General features: G+C 35.8%; 1 protein-coding gene across 1 annotated transcript; it reads left to right on the forward strand.

Moving 5' to 3' along the window:
- Nucleotides 1-4794: 4794 nt before the first annotated feature.
- On the forward strand, nt 4795-8629 carry LOC110450923 (the record flags this gene model as incomplete). Its single annotated transcript, XM_021498731.1, has 2 exons — nt 4795-4914; nt 8267-8629. Coding segments are annotated over exons 1-2 (421 nt in total), but the record flags the coding sequence as incomplete, so codon positions are not given.
- Between the last annotated feature and the right edge of the window lie 5116 nt (nt 8630-13745).

Raw genomic sequence — 13745 nt, forward strand, 5'->3', positions numbered from 1 at the left:
AATGCTATATCACAAATATTAGAAAAAAATAAACAAATAATTGTCTTTTCCGTTCCACAAACAAGGGAGGTAAATCGGCACAAGTGACATACGCGAAGGAATCCTACAGGTGTAAAAGTCACTTGTTTTAAAACAAAGGGACGAGCAAAGGGTTAAAAGTTAAGTTAAGATTAAGGATATTCAGTATAAACTTTAAATCGTAATAAAAACACTTCGTCAAAATCTTTATAAAAACTATATTTTTTTATCAAATATACTAGACTCCCGACTGATATATAATAAAGCTGAAACGTATGTGTTCTGGCTACATGAGGGAAGTTCCGTTCATATCAAGGACTGTCTTCTAATCCACAGCAATATTATGTCTAATCGAACACAATTTATACATATATATGCATATATAAATGTACATGAAACATACAAACATAAATGTAAACACTCACCCCAAAGTATCAATAAAAAAACCACTACCATCCCATACCCGACCAGTTGGTTATACTTCATCAGAGAGGGAACCAATGGTTATCACCGCCCGGGGTGGCAGAAGTTCTCTCCCAGGCACTGTCGGGTACTAGCTGATTACTATTACGGACCCACCTTTGTGGGGACTAAGACTTGGATATATTTTGGCAATACCGCTGATTATGATTAACTTTGGGATCAGGATCTAGACAAAGATTTCATATTTTATGTAAATAGTCGGCACACAATAAATGTAAATACTTTTCATTTAAGTAAGGAACCGGAATCGCTTACAAATCTGGGCTCGTAACCCATTTTTCGAATCTCAGGACCAGTAAGGCCTTGATAAAATTTCAGTGACGGCCTGTCAAATCGAGACTTTGACTCATTGCACTAGTCTCATATATTAACACATGTATATTTGAGGCTGAGTCAATAGTCATTTTACAAGGTAGGTATAGTTAAGTTAATTAGTCGTTCGCACATATGGTGGCAGCGGTACTACTTCTCACATTACAGAGTTCCATACTTTGATTGACCACCCACTTAACGACCATGGACGGACAACTGACGTATAACGCAGTCTAGACTTTCGTCAATACCCGAGGACAAGGGCAGGGCCGTGACCGATATGGGGGTAACGTCACGAAGGATGCTAACCTGCAGAATGTCACGGCATTTAATTAATTTCAATGCTGTCAAAACATCCGGATCACTTTTCAACGACTAAAAGGTATTACCTTGTTGAGATGTCGGTTTTCAAAATGATTGAGATGTTGAAATTCAAGGTCAGATGGATTCAAACAAACTTCCCAAGAAATGCATGTGTATAGGATAGCAATCCCATTATAGTCTGTGTCTCGTAAATTTCTAAATGTGAACAGCATATGTGCGGCGACATTTAAATTCAAACAAGCACATTGAGATTTTTTTAAAGAAACGCTATTCCAAGTAGCACTAATAGCATTATAATCTTATCGTAATGTCGGATTTACCTACAAAACGTTCATTAAATAATGCCCTGACCATCGACATACTACATTTTTGATACAGTTTGTCCTTTTCATCGTATTTATATTAACTTTGTTTAATTAAAGTAGAAACGTGATTTCGTTCTGATACATATTCCGTCAGACGAAAAAGTGCAATGACGACATTCAAAGACAGACACCATACCTACTTAAGTGGAGAGGATACTATTAGGTTATTCGTTATACTGGTGACAGACACTATTTTGTGTTAGTAAGTGAAAACAATACTTATCTGTTCACTTCATCCCAATCATTTCGAACCAGCACACACCCAAAAGTAAAATCAATGCCGTCAATTGATAACAAGAATCAATAATATTCCGCTGGAAAACGATCCTTTATTGATTAAATACACATTTATCTTGGAGTAGGATATACTATTTATCGATTGTATATTTAAAAATATATAATTACAATAACAATTCAGTTCCATCCACGATATGAGTGTGTAACAGTATCTGTACCTGTCTAATACTCCTTGTGTTCGGGATAAAGGTATAGTACGAGGTTTGTCAAAGTCGTTTATTTTTCAAAGATAGGGAATAGTCTGGACGACCAAAGTCTAGCATTATCAAAGGTAGCTTCTCTGTCGTAAAACTGAAGTCTCCGGAAATGATAAGTACACTGCGCTGAGTTGGAATTTCGTCAGAGACATTTCATGCAATTCTAACACATTATTTTTTGCATGAAAATGGCTAGTGAGGAATTGACTCCTTTTTTTTTACTTTCGTATCTCCGCTCCCAATCCTAACGCATATGGCTTATTTCCGGGATTTACACATAATCTTGTGGCGATGCAAGTTGTGAAATGTAGGTAGATGGGCAGTTTATTATTGTCTGGAAGGTTTTACCAAGGGTTCTGCAGGTAGTGTAGTGGATGGTGTATTCGACTTTTACTCAGATCGGACTTCAAAAAAGTATTGTATGACCTGCCCAACCAAATGTGTGTTTTTTCGAATTCTCCAATTTTTTCCAACAGCGAGACCGTCTGCGCGCTTCCACTTGGACCATCAATAATAATATTTATAGGTTGGGAAATTATTTTCCATTTAAAAAACAAATACATTTTGTTTAAAGGTTTCCATTCAAACCAAGGGCGAACAACTCTGTGTCGTTTCTGCTTTTGCTAGTCATTAAATAATTAAAGGGGGAATTTTGAAGGGTTACTTTATAAATTATAATTCGAGTTCTGTGTTATCATAAGTCTATACTAGTTTTGTACATAATGCTTTTTAGTTAAAATGCAAATTGATTACAGAAAAAAAGCTATTCGCTGGAGTGGTAATGGATTGTACGAATTGTGTCCAGACATTTTTCAGGGTAGAGATGCATGATTTGGTAACCTAGTATAAGTATTTTTCTTGATCCTATAATGTTTCTAGTTGTGTCAAAACGACAAAGAATGTACATTGATAAATTAAGTCCCTGGAAAATAAGTCACGACGGGAGGTATGGTGCTGGATCAAGAACAGGAAGCTTAAAACATGATATACTATTAATGATGTAATGGCGCAAGACAGCACTATAACATACCTGTTCCCGTGACCAGAATTACGATAGAAAATAATCATCACGCACCTACTATTTATATGTACAGCAATTAGCCAATTGGCTTACTAAGTCATTATATTGAAGTGTCCATGAACGAAATAAATATTTACAGATAGGACGTGTGAGTGAATCACTTAACAAAGACCAGCTGGTGTGAGAAGTCGTGAACCGTGAGTGTAGTTTAGTTATTTAGCGGATAAGTTTGTCACCGAACAAATCAATGATGGACAGGTTTTAGAAAATCAATGTATTATTGATTGGCGAGTTATAACAGGATTGATAACACAGGTGACTGACAGAATAAAAGCTGGCAATAAGAGCATTAATAGATTAAATAGATTGAGCAAAGAAGTCAATAACTCACTTTGATAATATCCCGAGTTGGGGGTGATTTTCTGAAGGAAGTAAAAAGCTCGGTTTGCTACAGTGTTAGATCAGTGTATTGTCGAGTCTTTTACTGGTTCGACCAATGCAACTCATAACAGCGTAGCAACTAAATCATGTAATCATATATATATCCCCTGTAATGCAATTAATTAACTCATGTTATATAACCTTGGGCGATTTTGATTGGCTGACCGCGTCACACTTTCCCACGATAGTAAATTACTCCGCACAAAGTATAGTAGTAAATGTTCTGTTGGATCTAAAGATATTATGATTACAGAAAGATTGATGACAATACACACAAACAAATAACCAGAATATTATCTAATCCGTCAAACTCGGGGAATTTAACAGACGTTCTGAACAACGGTACACATATAGAAACAAACTTACAAAAAAATAATGTCAAAATGAGAGCCATGTAGAGTTCCGAGAGTAGATCGTAAATTTCATCTGATTTCCATGTAAATGTGCATTCTGTGTTCGGAGGAAACATTTATGGTGGACCTTTCAACACTAACATGTATCAACAATCTCCCACTTGTTAAGAATTGTCTTCAAATTTCAGCTGAAGCTCTTTATTTGTACAAAACTTTTAAATAATGGATTAAATAATAATGTTAATCCATGTTGTTTGAGTGATTTAAACATACAATATTGTGACTACGATGCAGTTGCTCGTTTTATCGAATGGAAGGACAGTAATTCAGTCATATGATAAAACAGGATCTTACACTCAGTTTCCATGTCATATGAGAATTATGAAACTCGTCATGAAATGTTCATTTTAGCGAGCCTCTGGCGAGCTAAAACGAAAATATTCTTAGACTCATTTCATAAATTTCATATGACATGGAAACGATTGCAAGATCCTATATAGACGTATAGAAATGTTGGTACGTACGATATGTTGCCTTGGTGTATATATGACTCTCTAATTACGAAACGACTTCAAAAGAAGATGCACAGAACTTACTAGCATAAATATGACGAAATTTAAGAGAAAAAAAGCATAAAACTATGATCTTCCGACAACTTAATTTCACTGAAAATACCAGGTTTAAACCCAAAATAAAACATAAATATGCATTTATTTCATGCATATTGAACACTTCGTCCAAATTGAAATTACGTATACGCACTTGTCAAAGGTTTTACCAGAATGTGGAAATGAAGATGTATTCTGAGGTTTTCCCTTAGTTTTTGATAAGTGGTATATTCTGAAGTTTGTCTTTTTTACACACACATTACAGTGGCTCGTAAATAATGTTGGTTTATCGATTTCAATGCCTATCGGTCATAATGTTAGATATAATGGTGGAGTAAGGGACATAACTGCTATAGGGTTCTCAAAATAGACCAGGAAGTATTCGGGTAATCGTTAACAAATTGTACACCAGTTGTGTGATCATCGACCTGGTCAGTATGACACTGGACAGACGATTACAGTGTTTGTTATGGCTGTACATCACCACACTCCAAGGTAAGTTTACTTATATAATGTGAAGGGGGAGTAAATATATAACAACTGGCTATAATTATAGATACCCTACTTCCTTGTAGCTGGTGGATTAACGACAGGTATAACTAATACAAAGCATGCATATACCTTCCTATAATAAAATTAAATACCTACAGTGAAAGTTTATTTAACAACATACATATATAAACACCTTTAATAGTTAGATGTTATGTGCTTCAATGTTATGCTCCTATACATTGGTTTTATTCTCGTACATGTTAGTGTCTTTGTCATATGTTCCTGATCGTTCGCTATAAACATATAAACTCGTGTTATGGTTTTATTAACATAAATAGTAATAGATGTTACGGACTGTAAATCGTGACAACATAATACCGTTCAATTTAAATATCATGCCGTAATTATATGGAAGTGCCTTATAAATTGAACAAGGCAATAGTGGCTGACTGTTGGAAACGATGAGTATACGTGTGTTATATATTTATTACAGTGATTGTTTTATAACGTGACTATGTTGATTTTATCTTATAAATCAAACTTGCGTATTAAATGTGGATTGTTGGCGTCAATTGCGTTCATTATTGTTTTCCTATGTTTACATAGGGATTGAATGGATTCATTTACATTAACGCGCTCAACAGGCTATATTCACATTTGCATAGCATTGTCATTATATAGCCTCTTTGAAAGCTGTGTCGTTGATGGGACTTTATTTAGCATGCCACACGAGACACAATTACTAGAGTATTAATTACAACACTGACCGGAACTACAATAGCCCATGTAAATAAACATGATGGCTGCTGAAATATCGCTGGGCATTGTGAGACTTGACAATGTCATTGTAAATGTATGTGCAAAAAAGAAAAAAAGAAATAAAAATACTTTTATTACAACAAAAACATGACCAATGTCTGTCTGCAATATCGAACAAAAAGCACATCGGTTGAAATCACCAATGCCGGCAATGGAAACAATTTTAACACTCGTGCAATTTATTGGAAACATCGTCTGTTACACTGCACTGATTAACAGGGGTTCGTTAAAAATGTAGGGAAATACACATTATATATAGACCTACTGACACATAAGTTACACCTATTGACCTACTGATATGAGTCACAGCACACATAAACATTTCAGACATTTGTAACGAACCCCGGCCTCTGCTCCGTCGCAAGATCACTCAATTCGTTCAAACGATATCAGTTTCACGCGTCGACAGCCACCGTTTTCTTGAGGTTCTGACGACATGTCAAATAACGAGGGTGTTATAGAATGTACCGACTGTAGTCAGATTCCCAAACAATTAACAAATAAATTCACGTCTGGATTCTTCACAAAATGAGCAAAGAGAAAGTTCGAATTAACTTCCCAAAATAACTCCCTCGTGGAGGTCAAGGTCGCATTCACGGTGTTCACTGTATTTATCCATGCGCGAAATTTGTTCCGGGGAAAAATCGAAACAATTTCAAATCTAACTTTCAGCTCAGATTTCTATTGATAAACTTAAATCACCCTATAGACATATCAAAAGCAATTGTATTGATACTGAATTGTGGAATAAAATTGAAGTGTTTGTTAAAATGTCAAAGTACTACTTTGTTTGCCAATCAGCACGCGACAATACGCTGTTCAAACTATTGAACGAAATTGTGTGGACTGTCGATAAGGCGGGCATTTTTAATTTTAATTATTAATTATAAGTTAAAAATGAACATTACAGGCAGAGAAAACGTAAATATAAGTATTGAATTGTTTTTGTATGGTATTTATGATATATTTGAATGACACAGCTTTGCTAGCAAAAACAGCATAATGCGCTAGAGAGCATTATGTTGTTTGTTTGCAAAGCTGTGTCTTTCAAATAAATCATAAATACCATACAAACACAGTTCAATGCTTAAAGATAGACCAGCTAATGCATTGCCGCAATGAACATGAAAACAAAATCCACTCAATTCCTATATCAACGTTACGATTACCTACTTTAAAAGGGTTACAATACGTTTTTGTAAATGTAATATTTTTAACGTTAGTATCGGAGAGAAAATCATGAAAATGGAACAGCCACACTGTTCGACTTTCGCCGATCAGCTGATTTTGTTGAAACGACACTACATTGTAAATGCATATATAAATATAATCTAATCATGACAAACACTTGATATTCCTTTCATTTTTGAAATTCGATCATATTTGATATTTGTTATATCATTTATTTAATAAAAGTTTATACCCGAACTTTTTCAAATCATCGGTCACTATAGTAACCATCAATGACACTCGCCATAGCAAAGTTCTCCGAGTTTGATGTGCAGGTTGATGTCGTGGGGACTACCCAGACGGACGTTTTGATGTTAAAAAGTTCGTGACTACAAGGGATCGGACGCGAGTCGAAATTCAGTATTTGATATAAAAATGTTATAAATACTATATGTATTTCAATAATTTGAATTAGAAAAAATGTAGTACATTGGCGCACCTTTTATGATTTTGATAAGGTTTATTATCATTTTTCGCAACAACGTTTTCTCTGAGAAGGGGAAATAACTCTTCTCAGAAACGGTAAAATGCGTAGTTATATGGATTGCGTGGTCATTGTGAGTAAAATCAGCTGACTGGTTGCATGAGAATCGTATTGATAGTGTGGTCATAGCTAATGGCAGTTGTTTTCAGTTGATATATTCATGCAGAAAACAAACAGTAAGAATATAAATATCATAAAATGTGCATAGGATGTGGTTTTTCACAGTTCACACAAAAAGCCACGTGATGTTTTACCTGTAAACAAAGCTCTGGCCAGGTAACTTAACATCATAGAGAAAACATTGGGCAGAAAATTACTAAAAAGATTGACAAGAATACCAAACTGAGATATGTTTTTGGTTGTATATTATAACGTAAGGAAACTCATGCTTGCTTGAATCATGTATAGAATGTGTGTATTAATATATGTAAGTACTTTAACTGATGGGAGACAAACGTATACCGATCAGTAATATGTACATGTATTGTTCACATACTAAAGTAATTAGTCAACCTTTAAACTTATTATTTTGTTTAACTGTATTGACGTCCATTACAATTAGGATGTGACATATAGACTTCAAAAAGCCGCAAGCCAAGATGTATTTTTGCGGTAAAAGTCGAGAGAAAATGCAATCAATTTCTGTAAAACAACTTACAATTATTTGGCTCTCAATTAATGTCGACAATGGCTTAATACTTATATACACAATATACACGTGGATCAATCTGACTCTTAACCCTTCACTCGTAACTAAATTTATTCACTGAACATATTAAAAATATACCATAATTTTGATCATCGCTTTTCTCATCTGTACAGGTATGACTGGATTATCTGTGGTAGTCAGTCCCAGTCCTACAGCCGAGGTCGTGTCCGGTCAGACCCTCAGTACCACGTGTCAGTGGACAGCTGACTACACAGGACCAACTGCTGTTGTTAACTATAGACTGAATGATAGTGGAGGTGGAATAGGTGCAGTGTATATAAACTTTGGGACATCATGCCCATCAGTACCACCCTACACATTTACCTGTAACAGAGACACGAGGACAATGGGGATACAGATTCCCGCCAACAGTTACAGTCAACGGGACAGATGGACATGTGAGGGGAGAAATAACAACTTCGACAATACAATACCGCCACAGACAGACACGACCACAGTGGACGTTATAGATGAGTGTAATTATTTGTGCGTGTCTATGTATGCTAGCGGAAAAATAAACTGTACCTTGATAAAATGGCATAGAAAACAGTTACTTCTAAAGTACAGTAATAGTTTGTTGCAGAATTGCAAAAGACATTATTCATCAAAGATCAGTTCAATTCAAAATGGCCCAAAAAGCGCCCATTCCATCGTAAGAGTACAACAAACACGAAGTTGTCCTAAGTCATTTTACACCGTCATAACGGGTACACCGTGTCACCAACTTTAGCAATAATGCACGAATTGCACCGATGTCTACAGGCGCGTCGCGTCGGAGAGCGTTTCCAGGACAATTGTGACGTGTAACATAGTACCCCTACTTGGGGTGGTTGGATGGTCTGCAGCGGCATAACAACGGATGTCATTTATGGATGGAAACATATAATAACATATTACTGTGAAGAATGTATGCGAGTGTGTGTAACACATGTTGGTATGTAATGTATGTGAGTGTATAATGTATGTTTGTGTAATACATGTGGGTATGTAATGTATGTGAGTGTATACTGTATGCTTGTGTAATACATGTTGGTATGTAATGTATGTGAGTGTATAATGTATGTTTGTGTAATACATGTGGGTTTGTAATGTATGTGAGAGCTAAATGTATCTGTATGAATGACGAATAAGAATTATAATATTTGAATAATGCATGTGATTGTATAATACATAAGAGTTTAGGTGCATACTGTTTATGAATTTGTAATACATATGAATAGTTATATAAAATACAAATGGGTATATATTGTGTGAGCGTATAATATTTGAGTACATAATGCATCTTAGCATTTATGTATGTGCGTGGATTTTAAATGTGTGTTTGAAATGAATTGGAGTTAATACCTGTCACAGTAAATGTATGTAAGTGTAATATATTTGAGTATGTCCTATATAAGTGTGTGAAATGCGTTTTATTGAGCAATGTACGAGAGTCTATAATATTTGTAATTGTAACATGTATTTGAGGTTATGATGAATGTATGCAACTTTAGCTCCTTTGGCAGTGAATTTAGGGTATGATACCTTGTTCGTCGTCTGTCTGTCAATTTTTTAATTTGAAGAACTGCCCCTTAAATTCTGAAAAACCCGAAAACCTGATATTGCCAAGGGCAAACCTGGGATACAGTACTATAAAGTGTCCTCAAATAAATTACCTTTACCTACGTTCAAGGTCACACGCATCAAGTATGGAAAAAAATGCGATATTCCACATTCAGATTTTGTTAGTTGAGCAGCTAAACATACGACATTTGACATTCATATTTTGAATGATAGGAGCTCGACATACGACGCTCGGCATTCAACTTTTTTATCACGTGACTCGACATACAATATTCAACACTCAGATTTAGAATGTTGAGCAGCTCGAAATTAAGGTAAGACATTTACATTTCCCAGAGGCTTTTGAAGGAGGAGACATGAGGGAAGTGTTAGTCGAATATAGCAACTAAGGGCTATACTTCAGTGGTCATTGTCTACCACCACATTATTTTTACTGACCACTACTGAACACCACTTAGCTACTTCTGATCACTTCTTGACCACTACTGACGACCACTTTGTCACGTATTCTGGATTGACTAATGTCGCACGTTTCAATGACCCGATCATGACAATTTTCTGGTACTTGATGTTACATGAACAAAATAAAATGTTGAGGCAAAATTCGCGAATTTCTCCGACGAGTATTGTTGACCTTTGTCTGAGACAACCTTTTTCTGGGATTCCAAACCAAGCAAATACGCTTTTGATTTTGCGAACGATCGGTTTACTTGCAATCGAGCTGCAAGACATCGACGAAGCGGCAGTTATAGTCTACTTTGACTATGCACGACTTGCCGTCATATTCAAATAGGTCAACTGACTGCCACGGGTACTTCGGAATATCGTGTGGCTGTTATGGTTTCTTTGGTATCGGTGCTTCGGCGCTCCTGACAGATTTCCTGCCCTTGTTGAACAACACCATCTACGAGGGCAAGTCTGTCTCGATAGGTCCAATACTCCAGCACTTCGCTGGGCAATTGTATTCTTTCCCCGAGCCATCCGTTAAGTATCACATCACTTTTAATGATCTGGGGTTTACGATTACTGACCGGTTTACTTTACATAATTACGTGACGTACATGTCTATGTCTTTTGATAGACCGGAGTGCGTGTCGGACAAGAGGTGGTGTGGTAACCTGTCTGTGAGTGGTATACTCTTGGCAGGAAGTCTTTTGACTTTTAAGTCCTGCCGCTGTATACGTTGTGACGCTTCTTACAGAGGCTTCTTAAAGATGACTGCTAATGACTTGTTGTCAGTTTCTGTAATGGGTTTTCTTTCTGACAGGAAATGTTGTGATAGCGCCGTCACCTAAAATGGATTGCGACCATATCATTTACTATCTGCACGTAGTTGATTTCACATGCGGGTAAGGATTTTGATGCGTATGTTTACGGTGTACCATTTGAATTAAGATGGTCCCTAATCCATATTAGAACGCATGCTACGCCGTGGGTTGAAATGGGCTAAAACGGGACAATTGGCACGTGCCATCAGCTCTCTTACCTTTTCGATGGCTAGAACCTGTGGCTTGTTCCGTTAAAAACCGTTAAATAAAGAACCCATCACATTATCACTATTATCGGAACCACATGCGAATTCTTAAAAATTGATCTCGTGCACATATCTAGAACGACACTGTTGGGCGAAATAGGTCCTTTTTTTCGTATGGCACAGGGTTTTCCTTATGCTGGACACGTAACTGTTTTAACCAAGTTTTTAACAGCATTAACCACATTCAGGTTTGTCAAATTTCCTCCGAGAATTACCCGTTTTCTACCGGAAGTTTGTCCGCTGGAAATTGGCGTTTTCAACGGTCATTTTTGAATTGCAAGCCTTGGTACATGTTTGTTTTCTCGATATGTAACATACTGTTTTACTTCCCATGGTTTCGCCTGCTCTGACTGTATTTACTTGCTTCATCGAATGTAACTGCTCCCATGGTACTCGAGTGTTGTGCAATTTCAATTGCTATTGTAAGAGTTAATATTTTACCCTTATTCATGACTTTTTCTCTAACTGTTGCTGACGAGGTCCCAAAGACGATCATGTCTCATCTAATATTGATAATTTCATCTGCATCCGAGAATGCACAATCATTGGCCAAGAAAGGTAATGTAATACGAACTATTCTGTTGATGATGAACCCTGAACTTCATTCTATAACTTAAACCGGTTAAAAATGGGGTTAAGTGTTGGCTGGACATAGTTCTTATAACTTGCATAATGATGTTCTATCATTTGTTCTTCAATTCCGCTTTAAACATGATGTAAACTTATTTGGCTTTCAGCTCACCTCTGTGGTGACAATAGTGTATGATAAAACCAACAAGAGAATCAACCACGTGGGAATATTTATATTTTTGAATATTGGATGTTGTAGCATAAGGTAATATATCTTTATTGTCTTAAATAGTGAACCCTTTATCTGGAAATATCTAAGTCATGACATTCGAGACGCATCTACAAAAATGCACGTAAAAATAAGGATCATTATAATTACGTATACAGGAATTCTAATAAGAAGGCAAGATGCATATTTTAGTAGTACATTGTATTTTATTTGGTAAATTATTATGGTAAACTCCTAATTATTTCACTCTGTCTTTCCAATTTACTCCTGTATGCTTTTTTAATTCAGTTTCATAACATCTTGCATATAAACCTTCTGTTTTGCATTGAAGTGGATATTTCTAAAGAGCTAAATACCAGCGTTGTGTCGTCAGCAAGTCTGGCAGATTGTACATATTTTTTTTAAACAAATTAATATCAGTATCGTTCATCAAATTCAGCTAATATATTGTTATTCCTTTATTCAGAGCCTGCCCTTACATCTGAATATTATTTGTTACATCTTTTTGCCCGTGCTTTTATAAAATAAGTATAATGTTTTATCAGCACTTCTAATTTACCTTTCTTAATTGTACGTCATCTACCTTAACTATTCGCGAATTCCGTAACCCTAATTTAACACACACAGATACATGATCAGTGTACGCGTTTTGAGCAGGTAGTATACCGCCAGAACGCATATTACTTAAGTTTTCTAATTAAAGACATATGTATTAAGCAAGCATCGCTTGTTGCGTTCAGTCTCCATATAAAGTGTTACAAACTTTTTCCTCATTTCGTCCACATATCTGTGTTTAAATTTTCAACTTATTCCACATTTATAATTATATACCTGCGTCTGTGTCATGTTTCGTGTTAAACACATCAATACACATAGGATCTTACATGGGTTGCTATTACTGATGAACGAGTCTAAACAAAAATTCATTATAGCGAGCCTATGACGAGCTAAAAAGAGAAAAAAATCGTGACGAATTACATCAATTGCATGTGAACTGAAAACGAATGTAAGATCTTTTTTATCACACGATCAAGAATGTAAAAAGCTGCAATGTTGACTTCAGTGCGTAAGTCAGTGAGACTAGCAAATGTTTATTGTAAATTTAGAACTATTAATGCTAAATTTCCGAGTGAATGTGGTAGATGGAATAACATAATTTACTTGCCATGCGACGCTGTCTGTTTGGATATTATTTTTCAGTATCACAGTTGTTTCCAAAACGAATGATTGTTTTGAGGAGAAAATTAATCTGAACTCTTCTGAGTATAAAATATTTGAACTATGTGTAAGTTTCTGCTGTAGGGATTGTCCATCTCAAATATTAGCCCAAATACCAAAGTGTTCCCTAGTCCAAAGAGCCAACCTGACCGTAGCAATACTTTGCGTTGAATTAAATGAACCACGAGCCGGATATATCAACTTGTTATAGAAAAGAAAAATGTGATGATATCTATTCATGAAAATTGAACTAACAGTTTTTGATTGATACTATGGTATTGGGCTTGAAGTACACTGACGACAAACTATAGTCTTTAAGACATGATCACTTTTCATTATGAAAACAATAATAATCACAGCATCAGAGTCATCTTTGTCGCTATTTCCAATACAGATGTTTTACATAATGAAAATACAGCAACCTCTCGCGTGCTGATTTGTGAAATATCACCACATGGTGTCAGACTGATGCATGTGC

This window comes from Mizuhopecten yessoensis, unplaced genomic scaffold (genome assembly GCF_002113885.1).
Source record: "Mizuhopecten yessoensis strain PY_sf001 unplaced genomic scaffold, ASM211388v2 scaffold587, whole genome shotgun sequence".
Lineage (NCBI taxonomy): Eukaryota > Metazoa > Mollusca > Bivalvia > Pectinida > Pectinidae > Mizuhopecten > Mizuhopecten yessoensis.